At 42.8% G+C, this 19,669-nt stretch overlaps 1 protein-coding gene and 1 long non-coding RNA gene across 2 annotated transcripts; one reads left to right on the top strand and one right to left on the bottom strand.

Annotated features, from left to right (window-relative positions):
- Nucleotides 1-2,531: 2,531 nt before the first annotated feature.
- LOC307213353 lies at nucleotides 2,532-8,673 on the bottom strand. Its single transcript, XR_013837484.1, has 2 exons — nucleotides 4,496-8,673; nucleotides 2,532-2,723 (listed from the first exon to the last, which is right to left on the bottom strand). It is a non-coding gene; the product is annotated as an uncharacterized lncRNA (long non-coding RNA).
- A 321-nt stretch (nucleotides 8,674-8,994) lies between these two features.
- Nucleotides 8,995-19,373, top strand: SLC30A1 (solute carrier family 30 member 1). The gene is made up of 2 exons (XM_079971154.1): nucleotides 8,995-9,867; nucleotides 13,835-19,373. Exons 1-2 carry the CDS (start codon nucleotides 9,264-9,266, stop codon nucleotides 14,731-14,733), a joined length of 1,503 nt encoding a protein of 500 aa, XP_079827280.1. The 5' UTR covers nucleotides 8,995-9,263; the 3' UTR covers nucleotides 14,734-19,373.
- The last annotated feature ends 296 nt before the right edge of the window (nucleotides 19,374-19,669 follow it).

The following is a 19,669-nucleotide window of genomic DNA, read 5'->3' as shown; positions in this document are numbered from 1 at the left end:
GCCTACTTGAAACTGCCATTGCAACAGATGTATTAATATGTGGGGAAAAAATACTTCTGATGCCTTGCTGCTTGAAAATCAGGAGGAGGGGATGGAATGTTGGGATCCTAACCCCACTTACCTGGGAGTAAGTCACCTTTAATTCAATAGGACTTACCATTGAGAAGACATTGGTTGTTATCAGCTAGCCTGCTTTCTAATGGAAATTACTATTAACAAGTGGGATCTGCAACAAAAAAGTTGCTGTGTGTCAGGGAACCAGCCAGCAATAAATCACACAGAATAAGTGAAGTTAACTATTTATTAGAAGAAATATGGCTGCTCAGTAATGCCAGGCCTAACGAGCACAACAACTATTCCTGGGACTCAGGTATACGGCTGCAAATAAAATGTTCCAAGTGTAATGTGCAGTAAACAAATGTGACACTAGATGGCGACAGTGAGCTACGGCAAATTCAATTTATTTTTCAAAGCTTTTTTTTTATATGTGTGTAGATTCCACCCTGGTAGATATAGCCCCTATGAGGCTGTTGTGGGGACTATAGGACTCTGCCTTCCCATAGTTGTCTAAACCTCCTGCTCTCTCGGGTCCTTCCCAAGCAATCTGAGACTCTGCCGGTGAACATTTCTCTATTTCTTCCTCTTCATACCTCTTCTGATTCTGGGAGACCAGGAAGGTGGACGTTCATCAGAGCAGGAGTGGGAGACACCTTGGCTTCTTCACCAGCCTGTCTCATCTCTTGTCAGGCTGCTGTCAGCGACTCCCAACTGGTTGCCCAGGAACGTACAAAGACAAGGAAATGTTTCTTACTGTCTGCCTTTTTATTCAGTATTTACAGAGAGAGGCTATAGAACCCAGACTCTTGGATAATGGTGTTGTCCTGAGTGAACCTCCACTTCCCCCGTCTCTCCCACTTCCTCATTGGTCATTCTCATCGTCTCTCCTACAAGTGCTGTTATGTGCCCTGTGCCTTTGAGCTCTTTGCTCTCCTACTTTCAAGGTTCGCCGGGTTCTGGGAGGGGGGGTCTGGAATGTTTTCTAAAGACACTGTGTCCATCAGCTGTCACCCCCCTGGTGCTTCCTCCTCCTCCTCTCCCATTATCTCCCAGCTTTTCCCCTCATCTGCCTCTGAGCTGTGACCTCCCTCCAACCCCTGTTGTAATTCTAAACTGTATTTCTCTTCCTCCGTCCAGGAAGGGTCAAGCTGGGGAGGCGGTCTCCACCACTCCTCCTCTGCCCAGTCCCTGACATCTCTGCCTCTTGGCCTCCCTCCTTCCCTGTTTCTAGACTTCCCTCTGCCACAGACTCTTCCTGCTCACTAAACCCTGTTGCCTCTTCAGCTTCTGATGCCTCCTCCTCCCATTCTTCTCCCTCTACTCCCGCTTGTCATCATCCCATCACCAATCCCCAGGCTCTGAGCCTCCTTCCCTTAGAGGTTCCCTGGCTGGTACCTCCCACCACTCCTCAGCTTCCAGCCAGTTCATGCTGGTCAGGTTTCCAGCTTCACCACCACCCTGGATTTCCAACTGTCAGGCAATATTCCATTCCATCAAGTATGCTTCACCCTGGTATGGCTCCCCTGTAACACAGAGCCCAACAAGACAATGACAATAATCCACCAACAGCATACAAATCAATATGGCTGACCTGATCCAAAACACCCACCCACCCCACTCGCACATGAAAACAAAGACCACCATAGCCAACCACAAATGAACAGCCACACCCTAGGCCAACCCCAACCTCTCTCACCACCAAAGGAACACAAGTGAACAGCACAAGCAACGCTGACACCAAACCCTACAAACAGTAAGTAAAATAGAAACATCGCCACCCACCCCCACCCCCACCCCCCTTTCCCTCCCTCCACCTCTTTCCCCCTTTTCTTCCTAATGTCTCAACAAATAAAACTGATTTATAAAAATGTTACATGGGGGAAAAAATATGAGAGAGAGACATTGCACACACTTTTGTAAATCAAGAAAACTAATAATAATAATAATAATAATAATAATAATAATAATAATTTATTTATATCCCACCCTCCCCAGCCGAAGCATGCTTAGCCCCCATCGAAATGGGTGTTTGGGGGCTGGGCTGGGGGTTCCCCTTAGATATTTTCTTGGAAGTATTTTCATACTTCTGCAAATCTCGCCCCCCCCAAAAAAAGAAACTTGCTGGTTGTCCCCCTCCTGTGGTGGTGTTTTGGCTACGTAAGCATTCACACTTGGAGAATTTGGTTCACTACTACTGTGAATGATCAATTTGCTATTATTTATTGCCCTCCTATCCCACCTTGCCTCCAGGAACCTCAAGGCAACATACCTTTATCCTAACAACAACCCTATGAGGTAGGCTAGGCCCAGATAAATAGTGAACTTCACAGCCGAGTGGAAAATGGATCTGGGTGCTACTAATCCTACAGCCTCAGGACCAAACCAGCAGTGAAGCTAGATGTGTCTTTGCATTTAATGTCCAGGGTTGGGTTTTTTTAAAAAAAGAAGGAAAGAAAGAAGGAAAGAGCATTAGCTGGGGTAGTTGGTTTTTTTAAATTAACCCTTTCCTTCTCTTCCTTTGGACTTGATGAAAATCCTGGCATTTGTATTAGGAGGAAATCTCTCATTACCACTAATGCTGACAAGACAATGATGTTGTGTCCTGATACATGCTTCAGCCTGACACCATTTTGAAACAGATAGATTGCTGTTCATATTCTTCCTTCCTAGATTTTACAAAAAAAAATTACGCCTATATCAGAGTATACCTGAAGCTTTCCCTACTGATATCATAGACCTCTGCCCTTCAAACATCATCAGACCAATATATAGTTTAATTTGCAAAGTGTTTAAATTACCAATTTTGTTATGGTTAATGGCCGAAACAAACAGAAATGGAAACAGATAATTAAATATCTGATCACCAAAGTACTTGTGTCCGCACTGCTGACTGAGACTGTCTGTAAACCACCTCCCAGAAATATATTCTTAGCAAGAAAAATACCTCAAATGTACAGTTTACTAATTTACCCCTCACAGGGAAATTCCTGCTATTACAGGAGAGGAAAATATTTACTGGTTTTTTTTTCCTTTCTCTTTTGCTTCCACAAATTTATTGTTTTTAGAATTTTTCCTTCTGCTGAATCATTATCACTTGCTTTCCACAGAACAGATTATTATGTGGAAAGAGCAAAAATAAATACACCTTTTGGATGATTGCCAAAGCCATTTCTTTTTCCTTCCACAAATATATTTTTATTTTATATGCTGAAGCTGCTATGCTCGTCAGTTATGGTCTGCATAAAACAAAGAAGGTCACCCAGGGTATCAGAACAAGGTCAAAGGAACCTCCCAAAGTGGAAATGGTGTAAAAGGTTATTTATGAACAGAAAAGCAAGACTACATGTAAGATGGATAGAGAGAGATGGCTATATCTATATTTACAAACATACATATGCATTAGAAATAGCCACAGCTTTGTGACAATGAATATTATGAAGCCACTCTTCCCTCCAGTCTCAGGAATCCCAGATTTTAAAGTTTTTCTTTCTAAAAAACCAATTATTTTTGAAACTAAGACCAACACTTTCCCCTCTCCTTTCTTCAAAACGCTTTTAAATCTGATATTTGTCCTTGCCACGTACTGTTTTGCACCAACTTGCAGATGCCAGAATGCAACACCTACAGGCCATCTGCCATTCTTAAGAACAAAGTAAGGGGGGGGAGTTCTAATTGGAACTGTAAATTCTTTTGAACTTCTCAATGCTTTCCTGTCTCAGTGGGTTCCTATTAGTTGCAATCATATATTTTTTAATGAAAATCTGCAGTTGGTCCTATTTAGTTCAACGGAGCTTACTCCCAGAAAGGTGGGGATAAAGATTGGATCCTGATTATACCAAACCATTCAGGACATTATGGAATGAAACAAGGATTGTAAATTGAAGGTGTGCACTACAGCTATGAGTGATTCCATTTGTTACTGGAGTGAAGACTAAAAGGATTTCTAGGGTGTGTGTGTGTGTGTGTGTGTGTGTGTGTGTATAAATGGCAGGCCATTTCCCTACCTCCATATGCTAGGGATTGAATCTCAGACTGTCTGCATTTAAAAGATGTGCTCTAGCACTAAGCCATGGACCCTGTATGCCTTTGTGATTTGTTTTCTGTCAAGGCTGAAGGCCTCTACTGGACAGGAATGCTTGTTGAATGGTGCCCAAGGGGGGAAAAAATCTTCTGTACCAGACGGTACTGGCAGACCACTTAATACTTTTTTCCCCTGCTGTGCTAGATCCTGCATGATTTTTAATTGCATTTTTACAGACATGCCACAGATCAACTGAATGAAGCTCAATGACCTTTGGTGGTGTACAGACTAATTTGGGAAGCCCTGTTTTAAATAAAAGTAACTAACTAAATATAACTTGTTTACTATGAGTTTTTCCCCCCTTTTAGAAAAAAGAATCAGACTAAGGAACAGCAAAATATCTCGTGTGGAGCTCACTTTTATGGGTGGTGAGGAGCAAACAAGCCTTGCTGAGGTCTGCAGAGAAAACAGAAAAACTTTCTGTATTAAATCCCCAGTGAAATACTTCAGTAAGGAGCAGTAATCATGAGTCAGTCCTCCTTCCTCCTCCTTCTTCTTCTTCTTCCGTTACTGGCCTCCTAGAGTAATTCAACTACACAGTACTCTGTTCCTCTTCTTAATAAATGTTCTCCCCACCATCACCTTCACAATCCCCAGCAGTGAAAGGATTTGTAAGGAGCCAGATGTTTTGACTAATTTGCCATTCATTTCCATAATTGGGTAATACACTGGCTTATTAACTCATACTGAAGACGTAGGGGGTGGATACTGCTGAAGAAATATGACACTGCAGTCGGCAACTCACTGATTATGTGTTGTACCATAACTTGATACAGGTGGAGTTCAAGGGAGAAGCTGTACAGCAGTATGATACTTTATTTGTCTTGATGCATTGATACTGTAATTCTGTAATGCTCACCCAGGAGTAAGCCCCACTGAGAGCAGTGGATGTGTGTAGTTTAACATCTGGGTAGACATGTACTGCTAAACGGATAAATCCATATACTGTTAATGGATAGCTGTAGCTTCCACATGCTATTAAACTGGAGAAGACTGCATCCCTTAAGATAGAAATAAACATCATAATGATGTTCCTCATAATGAGGAAAAGTGGTTGTCAGTGCCTAGACATGCATTGGGAAGCAGTCTGCCCTTTCATATCTGTGTATAAATAGGCTGTGTTTTTTCCTCATTCGGGCAATACTGGAAGCAATATTTCAGACTGCAAATTTTAGGTGGCAATTTCAGTCTTTTGAGAACCAGCCTTCCACAGAGCTGTAGAATATGGAACTGGCCATCTCTATAACCTAGATCACACCTTTACAAGTTAACCAGAAGCCTTTGGACAAAAAAGTCCTATTGCTTTGACGCAAGGTATGTTGACATCGTGACCAAACATTATTTATGGTTACTGGAAGGTCGTTCTACGTCGTTGTTGTACCTGACTGAATCATACTTAGTTTGGGCATATTGAAATCAATGGACACAACTGACTTAATCCCATTGATTTCAGTGGTTCTACTCTAAGTAGGGATGGAAGAAAGATCTCATTCATTATGCATTTAAAGCCAAATCTATCAAATTCACACTTTCCAAAACAGTACGCAAACCAAAACACAGCCATCCTTTGAAATTCATAATCATCTGTAATTATTTGTAATTATCCAAAGTATTACAGCCTTAAAAGAAATCAATTTCATTGAAAATCCACAACTTACCAATTGTCAGAGAATTAAATTCACATCTGATGATATGGTGGAACTTAATTCCTTGGCAGAGGAGCAGGATACACATGTTTAACTGCAGAATAACAGCATCAGCAATTGCACATGATGCACATGTAAGAATGTGATATATTTTTATATGAACCTAAGGTTGTTGGTTTTTTTAAAAAAGATTGTTCAGGTACACTTGGCTGGAGGGTTGGATTAACAAGTGCATACATCTAGCAAGTGCTTACTCAGTAGCAAAACAATCATAAAATTTGTCCCTTTGTATTTGTGAAGAGGCTTTCAGCAGCATGTTTGAACCTGAAGTTCCCACAGCCAGACAAAAACTTTGCAACAGCCACATCATGCTGGCTCCAAGTGTAAAATCTTGACATTTTGATTCAATAGGCAACACAATCAAACCAGCAGAAGATAGAATTAGCTAGTGTGTCCTTTAATCTAAAGTAACCACAAGCAATTGTGTTGCTACATAGATAGCAGCCTCAGTAGCAAGAAATATCACAGAGCAGTTGGCTAAGAATCTGTGCACAAAGGGAAGCCCTGCTGCAGCAGTGTCCAAACAATGTATCCTCTCATTAAGATACATTGGACTACTCAAGAGTAAACTGCTCTAATAGTTCTAACCATTGCAATGTCTCTTCTCAACTGCTGCTTTTTGGAATAGTAATGGCAAAAGTTGGTTTGAGGGACCTTCCATTCCATTATAAAAATAATGGTTGGAATTAACTGAATCAGCAGGTTCCACTGCCAGACGACCTTGGAATTAACTGCCACAATTCAAGTGTGGACTATTCACTGAGGAGATTTAATCTACTGACACTGTCTGAGAAGAATGGCATTTGGGAAACAGGCAACTTTTAATATCCTTAAAATGAAATGATGCAAGACGTTGAAGCACTGACAGTGTAAACAGGCAATTAATTTTGGAATTTGATTATTGGCTATGCTGAAATATATTCTCAAGACATCCCTCTTGTGGAGGAACCACAGATCACTAAACAATTGCCGGTTGTCAATCCTTCATAAACCCCCAAATTCATGAAAGTTACCTCTAAAGTTATGAAAGAAAGGAAGTAGTAATAAAATGAAAATGAAAAAGTATTGGCGATTCTTGAAAGCATGCTGCAGCAATGCCAACAGTGGTGAGCTAATATAGCATAAAACTATATTAGGTGTTATGTCAGCTGTGATACTTGGCTTTCGTTAAAACAACAAGTATGACCAAATAAGATTTCACCCATCCCATGTGCCTTCCAGAGGAGATACCCAAAATGGAAAAGAAATGCTTTTTCTGGGGATCACAAGCCCCCAGGCAGAATCACACATCCCAAGGGCCAAATTCCAATAATAGCCTTATGCTGGGGATGGTTTGATTTCTGTTGAGACTTATGGTTAAGATAAAAATGGTCGGCTGGCTGGTTGATTAAATTCTGGTAGAACAATTATTGTATAACCTAGGTTGTTCAGAGCAATCTGAATGGTCACTGAATCAATCAGTTTAATACCTAAACTATAAGTGGTGGCTGTGAAATCTGCGAGTCCTACCAGATTCATGGACACTTTACAGATAGCTCCATGTGGAATATAGGATTTCCAGACCTTCACAAACATGTTTCAGAGGAAGATTTTACGGGTGTCACAATATCCAGCACAAGATGGGGTGCCTCATCAGGGCCTGTTAGAATGAGATGGGAGGGCTGGTGTATTTGTTTTAGCGTCTGTATTGTCAAAGCCTGGATGTCATGAACCACTTGTGCATCATAACGCAAGCTGGCCAGAGATGGATGGGCATTGACTGTGCGTACAACGCAAGCCGATATTAATACATTTTGACTCAAGTAGGTGTAGGTAGGTGGTGTCCATACGGCTAGGAGAACATGCATTGCTTTGCCAGGAGAGGTGACAACATGGAAATGTGTGGACATTTGGGATTCTTAGTAGCTTTGGCATTGTTTGTTATTTGGAGGATTCGCCTTGTCAACCAAGAGAAGAAAAGCAGGACCCTCAATGCTTTGGGCAGGCTGCTATCTAGGGAGGCCTGAGCACAGGAGAACACAAGCCAAGATCTTTTGTAAGGTCCCCAAGTGGTAGATATGACTAGGAATGGTTTGCCCGTCCACCCTGTCCTATCCCTTATGGTGTGGGCGAGTCTTGCTCACTTATGTGGATGTTGCGGAGAGGCTGTGAGTGGGTTAAATAACACGAGTGTTTTGTGGTCACCCTCAAGGGCGAGCAAGATCTATTGTTACATAAGGAGCCACAAAACTCTTTGGGCGATCTTGGGCCAGTCGTGTTTTTTCCCCCGGCACGACCTACATTGCAAGAGGATGATGAGGCAAGAGATACGTAGGCACCCCCGAGGCAGGGGAGCCTAGAAATGTATGGAAATGTGTTGTTGTTGCTGTTGTTATTCCTTTTGACGCACACCCGGGACAGCGCTACACGTGAAGCGTTGCCCTTGGGTGTTGCGAAGGGGAAGAGTGCGGTGTATCGCGTGCGCACTGACAGGTTCACACATGCCCCAGCGCCCTCCTCACCCTCGTCCCGTGTCCGGGCGCGGCTGCCAAGAGTGGGAGCGTGAACCTGACAGTATCGCCGAGGCGGAAAGTGGAAGCTTGGGCCGGGTGTAAAAGAGCCGCTGTGAGGTAAATGCCGCGTTCCACTGGTGGGCCGTGTGGAAAACCGGGGCGATGCGCGCGGGTGGGGGGGAGGGAGGGGCGGGGCGAAGGAGGAAGAAGGCTCTTCTGTTCCTTCAGCGCAACCACGTTTTGCACCAGTCCCGAAAAAAATGACTCTTTCGGAGGCGGAGGCAGAACGAAGCGAGGAGCGGAAAGCGAAGGCTGATAGGCTGCCACACACCGCGGCTGACCGCGTCCCCCCAATCGAAACCAGCGCCACGCCCCCCGAGGCCGCGCCCCCGCCCCCCCAGACGAAGCCGGAGGTTCGGCGGGCGAATCGCAAAGCCGCCTGTAGGCGTGGCGGTTGGGACTGGTCGCGAGGCCGTCTGGGTGCCAATCAGCTCGCGGGGAGGCGTGACCTGTCCCCGCCCGGTTGCCGGGGCCGCCGCCAATGAGCGAGCCGGCGGTGGGCGGGCCCTGGCGGCGGGCGGCGCGGTTGCCGGGAGCCGTCGCCAATGAGGAGGCCCCGAGTGGGCGGGCCCGCGCGGCGGGCGGCTCTGGGGTTCCGTGTGGAAAGGAGTGCGAGGGGGTTCGGGTGCAAAGTTTAGTTTCAAACCGTCTGCAAAGAACGGCGGTGCTTCTGCTTCTGCTGCTGGTTCTCCTTCGAACAGACAGAGGCGGCGGCCGAGGAGAGCGGAAGCAAAGGAGCCGAAGCGTCGACAGCCTGAGGCGCAGTCGAAGAGCCGCCGGCCGCCGTTCCCCCACCTCCCTCGGCGACAGCGGCCGCTTGGTGGGCGCCGCCTGGGTCCCGCCGGGTCCGCTCCGTCTCGGGCGAAGATGGGCGCGGAGGCTCCGGTCCGGCGCCGGCACGGGTGCCGCCGGGCGCGCCTGATGTGCATGCTGGCGCTGACCTTCCTCTTCTTCGTGGTGGAGGTGGCGGTGAGCCGCGTGACGGATTCGCTGGCCATGCTGTCGGACTCCTTCCACATGCTGTCGGACGTGATGGCGCTGGTGGTGGCGCTGGTGGCCGTGCGCTTCGCCGAGCGCACCCGCGCCACCAAGAAGAACACCTTCGGCTGGGTGCGCGCCGAGGTGATGGGCGCGCTGGTCAACGCCGTCTTCCTGACGGCGCTCTGCTTCACCATCCTGCTCGAGGCCATCGAGCGCTTCACCGAGCCCAACGAGATCAAGCAGCCCTGGGTGGTCATCGGCGTCGGCGCCGCGGGGCTCCTGGTCAACGTCCTGGGGCTCTGTCTCTTCCACCAGCACGGCGGCGGCGGAGGAGGTCACGGCCACTCGCACGGAGGAGGAGGAGGAGGAGGGGGCCACCGGCGCCGGGGCAAGGCAGAGCAGCCTCCCGGAGAGCGGCAGAAAGAGGAGGAGACCAACACCCTGGTGGACAATTTCAGCAGCTTCAATGGAGTCAGCCTGGAGAAGCTAGGTGAGCTGGGGTGTGGGGGGGGCGAGCAGGCCTCCCCCCTGCCCGGGGATGCCTGGCTTCTCCCAGGCAGAGCCCCAAATATGAGGGGTACCCGGAAGCGGTCGGAGCCTCCATCAGAATCAGGTTATTGGGCTGAACAGGTCTTTAATATTCCCACTAAGCTGATGGCCTGGCAATGTTTCTAGTCTGCACAAGAGCTTGTAAGCAGCACTTCTAAGCAGACATTTGCATTCTGTAGGTTCAAAGATAAAATGAAACTGCCCTTTCATAAGGAGTTGCACACATCAGATCTTGTAGTCCTGGTGGTGGTAGTTGTCATCGGTGCATAATCTGCTTCCTATTGTAACTTGGTTCCATTTAAAGACCTGGCAAAAGAGGAAGTGCTTCTAGCTACTGGAAACCAATACCATGCAAAGGACTTGGGTGTAGATCAAGGAATGTCAAGGAGCTCATTCAGCCCATCAGGAATGTTGGGAAGGCAGTTAACAGAAGCTGCTGCAGCACCCATTCGTTCTGGTTTATGGAAGGACCCCTTTGTGCAGAACAGCAACACACCTTACTTTATAGAATAAGTACCTTGAATTCCCTACATGACAGCCACCAACATTTCCCAGTCTTTGCTGGTGGCATTAAGCTTTCGCAGAACGCAAGGAAAGGGACTACTGCAGTGCTTTTTAAATTTCTTACCTTTAGAGTCCCCTTCTCAAGATGTCTGCTGAGACAACCCAGCATGTCTACCTTTGAACCTTGCAGAGGACTCTGATGCAAATCTTAAAGCACATAAGTCAGGTCAGGTATGCCTTCCATCCTACGTTAATTAAAAGTATGACTTTAGGAACCATAAGGTCCTGTGACCATGCATTGCAGAGGAAATTCAGTAGTGGTGGACAAGCTGCTACAGAGGAAGTTACTGCTGTTAATGTTCTTGCCACTGAGAAACCCTTGGGCTTCCCAGAACAGTTTTGACAACTGAGGTAGTACATTTAGTCTTCTTTCTTTTACAGCTTGATGAAGGAAACTTTATATCCTATAGCACAATTTGGGCTCATGGGGAAATCTGCAGAACCCACTATGTAAGGGTTAACACATTGCATTAAAGTAGACAGAGTGGCAAAGCTCACAGGAAGCTGCAGCTTCTGTTAACTGCCTTCCCAACATTCCTGATGAGCAGAATGAACTCTACTGACGTTCCTGATCTACACCCAAAGCCTTTGCATGGTATTGGTTACAGTAACTAGAAGCACTTCCTCTTTTGCCAGGTCTTTAAATGGAGCAAAGTTGCAGTAGGAAGCATATTATCCATAGATGACAATGATCATGACTATAGATGTGGAATGTAAAATTCCTTATGAAAAAGCAGTTTTGTTTTATTTCTGATCATACAGAATACAGTATCTGTTTATAAGTGTTGCTTCCAGCTCTTCTACATACTTGAAATATTGCAAAACCATCAGTGTAGTCAGAATATTAAAGACCTATTCAGCCCAATATAATTTCCTGGGATAGTACCAAAATAAAAGTGGAGTGGTACAAATGATTACATTGTTGCTCATTGCTATGTCAGCTGAACTACTTCACTCTGCTTTGGTATTCTTGCTTAATTTTGTTTTCATTAAAGCTTTTATCATTAGTAATTTGGTTTTTGTAAAAAAATGAAAATAAAGGCCCTATGTATTTGGACAGTCATCTCTTAATTTCAGGCCACTGGAACTCATAATTGATCCTAGCAACATCTCAGATGAAAGAATTTGTTATCTACTGTAGAAATAAATGGGAATATATGGCAGTGCACTACATTTAATATAATTTTAGTTTATGCCAGTAAATTATTTTACATCTCTGTTTCATGTTTTAATAGGGAGTCAGTGCTAGGATAATAGTCAGGTGGCATATTATGACACCTGGTAGGATCTGGCCAAGTAGTTGTATGGCAAAGTTCCCTTTCATAGAGAAGTGGACTGACTTCTCTCTTTTTGTCTCTAGAGGGTGCATGTCTTATTTCTACAGCCCACCAGTCATCCTCAGTATTGACACCTAGGTAGCACACTGTTGTTCCTCTAGGGCTGTATGTGGCCCAGAGTTTTCCACTGAAGCTAGTCCATACAGTTGAAGGATGATTAGCTGTCAACAGACTACACAGCTATATTTTCTTTACTGAACTGCAGGTGAATGGAATTAAATATATTTTTAAAAAGTTATTCCAAGCATGGCAAACCTTGTATGTATAGTAAGGATTTTAAGTTGAACGTAAGTTTTGCAAAATTCTAGTGGGGCATAAACCTAGTCTGGCAATAGTTGGAGGTGATAAATGTTAGGCCTGGCAGGGCGAGACTGTCACAATTAGGCAATATGCTGGCTTATTCACTGAGCTTTATTTCTTGGTGCAAAACAGGAAGGAGGATTTCTTGAGTAGTTCCTATAGTTGCAGATCATGAAGCCTAAAAGTGTTATATCAGTGTGCTTAGTTCATATCTTAAGCATATACCTGTTAGCAGGCCTTGACTTTCTGCTACTTTTAAAAGCTGTCTTTTTTTAGTATGCATGAACATAACTCTTGAACTCACTTGAGGATGCTACTTCTGGGACTTGTAAAGTACATTATATAGGTGGAGTTTACCTGGTGAAACAAGTGTGGGAGTTGTGATGGTTTCCAGTTCTACCGGTTATATTGGTGAAATCACCAGGCAAAATTTTGCTCACAGTCGGTATCCATGCGTGAATATCTCAAAAACCTTTTTACAGTTCACAAAAAGAAACATCTCCTTTGATGTAATGGCTGGTTTGTATTGGCAAACCCATTTGTGTGATATTCTAGTGTGAGAACAATTGCTTGTGTCAAAAAGCTGCAGAGAGGTTTCTGAAAACTACTAGTATCTGGGACAGTCTCTTTTATTTGAATCAGAATTGAGGGCACACTCGTAAAGGAGGATGGGTGCATGTTTGTTTCAATAAAATTCAAAGTTGGAATAAATTCCAGTGCAAAATAATACTTGCATAACAAAGGCTGCAGTAATTGCATTTGACTTCATACAGTCTTGACAGATGCCACTCTTTTTTGATAGACACCACCTGCCATTGTAGTGACATGGCTTCTCTGCCATTTCATTGTGGACATGTAGGCATGTATAAGCTGCTTCATATCTGTGACATGATTTTTCATGGTAGTGACATATTTCAACTGATGGTACCTGTTGTGCAGACTAGAGCTTTATTTTTTGTAAAATATGAAATGTCTCACTTCTCTCTCCATTCCTTGCTGCACACAGACTGCATGCTCCTTTAACCTTCCCTCCCTTTCCACCCAATCTTACTGAATCATTACCTAATTTAATAAAACAATACATAAGAGCTAGTGTAGTGTTGTGATTCTGAACTTAGAAGCCTCCATTCAATTCTTAGCTCTGCCACCATCAAGCCACCCTCTCTCAGCTGGCTCCCTTGTAATACAGATATAATAGTGACCTACTTTAGTGTTATAATAAGGAATACTGAGAATACATGGAATCCTTTGAATGCTCTGAATCAGTGTTTCTAGATTGCAAGTCAGAACCTATAGCTGGGGCATGCACCCAATCTAGACTAGCAGTAATACCACCATTTTGTTTTTATCCTCTTGGGTTAGGATATTACCCCCCCCCCCCAATGAGAAGAGCAGAAAGGTGGTTATATTATTGAAATATTAATATTGGGATTCCTTATTACAGGTTGCTGTTAAAAGTGGGTCTGTGATCTGAAAAGACGACTTCTCTCTATAGTGTTTGAAAAACCACTGACTTGGTTGCTGTAACAAGTCATTATTCTGTAATGCGGTGTGTGTATTCTAGTGGTTCCAAAACTCTACAAAGAGAACTGCCTTCTATAACTCCCCTCCTCCAAATATTATATTGTCCCCAATATTGCTAGCAGTCTGTTAATCCACCCCACAAGGCTTCCTATCCATGTAACAATGTTGCTCTTGTGTTTGCAGGTGATGGGGCAAAAGAGAACCAAATGGAACTTCAGCCAAATGGGAATATTGATAATGACACCTCTCTGGACATAGAACCTGACGAAGACACTAGTGGTCAACTCAATATGCGTGGAGTATTTCTTCATGTTCTTGGAGATGCCCTGGGCTCCGTTATTGTTGTGGTGAATGCTTTAGTATTTTACGCTTACTGGACTCCTTGCCCTAAGGATGGGCCTTGTATTAACCCATGTATCAATGACGATTGTGCAGAAAACATTACTCAGTTGTCTAGTAGAATGAATGCAACTGAGTTATGGAAAATTCCTGTAGCTGGTCCCTGCTGGGTTCTATATTTAGATCCTGCATTGTGTCTCATAATGGTTTGCATTCTGCTCTATACAACTTACCCACTTCTTAAAGAATCCGCCCTTATCCTTTTGCAAACTGTTCCGAAACAAATTGATATTCGTTCTTTAAATGCGAAACTCCGCAAACTGGAAGAAGTTGAAGCTGTCCATGAATTGCATGTTTGGCAGCTGGCAGGAAGCAGGATCATTGGCACTGCTCACATTAAATTTAAGGACCCAGAAACATACCTGAAAGTTGCGAAGGATATTAAAGAGATATTTCATGATGAAGGGATACACGCAACAACCATACAGCCTGAGTTTACTATTGGGGAGGCTGTAACCAAATGTGAACTTCCCTGCAGAACCCAGTGTGCTCTGAAGCAGTGTTGTGGAACTACAGAAAAGACTAGTGCAAAGAAGACCGATAAGTCCCCTTCCGTTTCTATTTCTTTCTCTGAAATAGCCATTGACTCTTCACAACACAAAACCAGGAGGACTAAATCAGAGTGTATACCTGCTGTAAAGCTTGGGGAAGATCCTAACAAACAATTTGAATCGTCTTTGTAATTCCCAAAGTTGTGCTGAGTGAAGTCTGCATTCAACCACAGGTTGATTTTGAGAAGAAAGACTAGCATTAAAGAGACAAGTTGCAAAGTATTGTAATTGTTGAAATCCGTGTTCTGGTCACAATACTTAAATCTAGGCTGCCTGTTTGAAAGGATACAATTGTGCCGTCCCAACACAGTATGTGCTTGTGTTAACTTTTAGTTGAATTGAACCGAAAAGTTTACAGATGCTTCAACAACTCTGGAGAACCAGTATCAACATTTCTGCCAAGATGCTTTTTTTTTTTTTTGGATTAAAAATTAAAATTGAGTTCTTCAGCAACCCATTTCTCCATTTGGAAATCAGTATGTGTTAGAGAAATCCAGGAAGAAGCCTTTCTACTTATTGTGTGTGTGAATGTGAATGTTTTACAAACCATAAAGAAAGGAAGCCAAAGTTGGCAGAATTATTTTTTTAAGGTAGACTATTTGAGGATTTTTTTCCCTTATACATGAAAAAGTGAACCCTATTTCATGTAGGTTATACTCCATAATATTAGTAGTAGCATCTTAAAACATATCTAGTACTGGTTTATTAAAAAAACAAACCCTGTTTTTGTGTTGTACTGGGGGGCCTAATGAAAAATGGCTGCTTTGAAAATAGGATTTGTAAAAGATATGCATGTCCACATGACTGTAAGGATAACTTTTAAGACAGAAATTGACCAGTCCTTTTAAAGGCATCTCAGTTTGTGCATTCCTCAATTGTATAGGTTTAAGAATTTGTTAAGAACACCTTACTTTCAAGTAAATTTATGCCAGAACTAGAAACAGCTGATATTTGTCATTGCGGTGTCATCTATGGCTTGCCGAAATGGAAGGGTAAATATTGTCTGGATTACATCTAGTTTTGAGTTAAAAGAATGTTTTTTACTTTTTTTAAAAAAACATGGAATTTAGCAGTGTATAAACATTAATATATTCTCATTTGATTTATTTCATGAAGAGCCGTGATGAGCCATTTTACCCAATGTGCAGCTGAAATGCATTCTTTTTAACACAATACAGGCAGCTGCTTCATGAAGCAACTGTTACTAAGCTGTTTCAAATCAACCTCCTCAACCTGGTGCCTTCCAGATGCTTTGAACAGCAACTCCCCTCTGCTCCAATCAACATGGCAGTGGCCAGGGGTGATGAGTTTTAGTCCAAAACCACCAGGAGGGCATCAGGGTGGAGAAGGATGTAGCACACCTTGGCTTATGGTGACATGAGTGAGCTTTGAGATTCAGCTGTGAAAAGACCAGAAGCTTTCGCATCCACTTTTGATCAATTGCAGCTGTTCAGTTCATCCCAACTCAATAATAATTATTAAATAAGATGTTGAAACAAATCAACTTCAAACTATGGGTTATGAAGCAGGCTTTTTTCAACAAATCATAGTTTATCCACAGTTTAGGTTTTGGATATAATGGTGAATTGTGCTCAATTGAAGCTAATAAAACAAAAACAAAACCAGAAGTGAAAGCTTTTGACCTCCTTGTAGCCACACAGAGGAGCAGCAGGAGCTTGAGACTATTTGGGCCTTCTTCCTATCAATAAACCATGGCTTATTGTGACATCTGAACTCCTCCACCAGTCAATTCTCATAACCTGGAACACATTTTGTGTAGTGAAGGCATGTGTTGGAGCAAATTCTAGCCTACTTCAAACTTTTCTGCTCTTTGGTTTTGAGGAGCAGTTAGTGCTACCTGCAGAAATGGAATTGCTGCACAAATTTGTGGATTGCAGTCAAGCCACTTGGCTAATCCTCTTAAAATCAGCCACCTTAGTTCTATTGAAGTTGCAGAGGCTAATCTTATGTTGAATGCAAGGGTGCTAGCCAATAGGTTTCTGGATCTCAACTAGCCTTTACCTGTTCTTGATCAATTAAAAATAGAGCTAATTTTTAAATCAGAGGTGGCATTAATGCTGACTATTTCTAAAGCATTTTTAAGAGCCCTTATTGGAAGTCTTTATGGGACTGCAAAATTTCCTTATATATTTTAGTTATTCAAACAGTTGATTTATGTACAATTGCTGTAGAACCAGGAAAGAGGACTGTTGAGGTCTTCCTTATGCATTGCTACTTTACCTTTTGGGGGGGGGGAGTGTAATTTGCATTGTTTAAATGCAGGCTCTTTTATTATATGGCTATTTAGGTTTGTTCCCCAACTTCAAAATGGAAAGTCACTAATTTGTCATTCTTGACATAGAATTGCAAACAAAGCAAGTGATCAGTGGCTTCCACTCTGCACCTCCTGCTCAGCAGTGTTGCAGTCAAACCTCAGAACAAAATTATTCTGTTAACAAGCTGTAAAGTGTTGGAAAGGTGTATTTGTGAAATGATCAAATACATCTACCTTTGCCTTCTGGGATCTTTGTTATAAAGGCCACTTGTTTGTTAATACTCCGAGTTTGTCCCCCACATATTATTGCACGCATGTAAAAACTGCTGTACAGTTCTCATGGAGCTGTATTTTAATAAGATTTTTTCAGCTGCTTTTCTTTCACATTGACATGGCTAGATTGGTATAGCTGGGAACGGACAGGCATATATTGATGGACAGGCAGAAAAGCTACAATAATACTGTAAATTCTGGATCTTGAAGCCAAGGTTTCCTATCTTTTTAGTGCTAGAAGTATGAGCTTGCTCACTCTCTGTCTCTCCCTCCCTCCCTCTTTTTAAAATGTGTGTGGCCTATATCCCACATAGTAAACATGTAAAACATGTTCAACAGAGTCTCACTTTTAACCTCATCTGTCCCCTGATGGGCCAATTTTTTTTTTTTTTAATTTCTGGGTTAGTATACTTTGCAATATGGTAATAGCTTTTTTCAAAGACTGCTGCGTCTCTCTAAAGCACAAACTTTGACTCTCATATTGAGTTTGCACTGCAGTGGTAAGGGAGAAAAGCAGCTAATTGTGTACCAGGTGTGGTCCTGATTATTATTATTATTATTACTATTATTATTATTATGCAATAGCTTGGCTTTTACAACAGAATATGTTGTGTTCATCTCTGCTTTTGCAGGTAAGGTTTCCGGTATGTCGGCTGTCTTAGGTACGTTTGGAAAAAATGGAACAGCTGGAGTACCTCCAAACTACAGGAGACATTTTTTGTACTTGATTGTATATGAAAATATTGAAGCCAGTTTTGCAAATTCTTGTATAAGGTAGTATTTTTCTCCTGAATGCTAGTGGTGTTGAAGGCTGTTCCATGTAGATAAAAGTAATTAACCCACTGTGCTCAGGACATGCATTTGTGGTGAAGTGGCTATGCCAGTTTATTCTGCTGACGTTTTGCAGCGAAAACTAACCATAGCTTTCTGGGATATTGCAATGAACAGAGTGCTAAGCCACCTCACATTACAAGTTTCATTGTGAAAACACACTGTTGTATTCACTAACTGTTAATATATGAAGCTGCTCAAAGAGATTTGAAATGATTGAACACTTAGGGTCTGTTTGCTGCATCACGAAATATTTGTAGAACCAGCCTCTAATACAAAGGGTGGTATTCAGCCTTTTACTCAAGAGCAGCCCTGTGGAAATTAAAGGACATAGCTTAGTAATGCCCACTAATTTCAGTGGGACTATTCTGAGCAAAACATTGAATACTACCCAAATAAATTACCTTTACAAAACAAAACAGTGTTTAACAGTGGTACCTAAAGTTCTGGAGAATGTTTCAAAACCACTTAAAGTGCTGGAAGCAAGTAGTGCTGAAGATGTATTTGTTATGTTATAAAATCTGCTCCCCCCCCCACTCTCCCAGCCTCTGAGCACCTCTAACTCTTGCTGTATGCAAATGAAGTTTCTGTTCAGAGACTCTTTAAGAGCACTGAGAGCAGCTCTGGCACTGACTCCACTGAGATAATGGGAAACTGTTTAGACTAGAATGCACTTTCTGACTTTTCTCATTGATGGGGCGGGGAACGATCTTTAACACTACATCCTCTGCTTTTTTACTTTTTAAGTTTCTCGTGAAAGGAGTATTATGTATTTAAGGGTATTAAGTACAATATTTAAATATGCTGCTTTAATTTCATAACAGCATCAGTGTAGCCTTCTGGGACTCTGGCTTATGTTTACAAAACAATTACTGAATATTACAGTAAATATTCTATTTTGGTTCTATCTTGCACCATTGCTTCACCTCTTGGTGGACTGAAAGGTACTATAATGCTTCATGTGCCTGAAATAAGAACATATGTGACAGATTTTTTTTTTTGTAAGCCAAATGCAGCCTTACTTATAACAGGAGCTTTCATACCTCTGTGATCCTGGGTTTGTCATTAAAATGCCTGTGTGAAGAACACTTCCATGTCTTACAAATGTGTGAGCCTGATTTTTTTCCCCTCCCCCACTTGTGCTCTTTCTGTGTTAAGTGTTCTTGGGCTTAGTCTCCAAACCCTTATGCTCAGTGGTAGCTAGAGAGGCATCTCTCAAATTCTATGGGTCGTATTCGAAACCAATGCTTCGGAGACATAATTGGCATATCTGTATCTCGCGACATCATGCCAGTGACAACGGGCTTCTGCTAAACCAGTTATGACTCTGTGTTTCCTTGCATAAAACCTGAAAACTGAAAAGGAAATAAATGTTGCTGTATAAAACATGAAACTTGGCAGGGTCCTTTGTTTCTCCTCTTTTAAACATCCCTTCACTTACTGAAATTGATTTGGTAACATCAAAAACATTTCTAACTGGAGGTTTGGCTAAATGAATTTGTTCACAGTGGGTGTGTCATGCAAGGTTAGTTGAAGTAGAGTTCTGAGACATGAGATCTGGCTAACAAGGGCCCAGTTTTTCACCAAATCTCAAGGTCAAGGCCAGTTAGGGAGCATAGGTCTAGTTAGGGAGCATGCTTTCACACCCCGCAACCTAATCTGGCTGCTAGGGCTGTGCACATGTTGCTA

The sequence above is a fragment of the Podarcis cretensis genome (assembly GCF_951804945.1).
Source record: "Podarcis cretensis genome assembly, chromosome: 3".
In the NCBI taxonomy this organism is placed as follows: Eukaryota; Metazoa; Chordata; class Lepidosauria; order Squamata; family Lacertidae; genus Podarcis; species Podarcis cretensis.
This window is presented reverse-complemented; position numbering and strand designations above follow the sequence as displayed.

Bases quoted from the DNA above. Each gene is read 5' to 3' on its own strand.
- SLC30A1 (XM_079971154.1), top strand. From the start codon at position 9,264: ATGGGCGCGGAGGCTCCGGTCCGGCGCCGGCACGGGTGCCGCCGGGCG. The intron at 9,868-13,834 runs GTGAGCTGGGGT...TTGTGTTTGCAG, and splicing joins AGTCAGCCTGGAGAAGCTAG to GTGATGGGGCAAAAGAGAAC.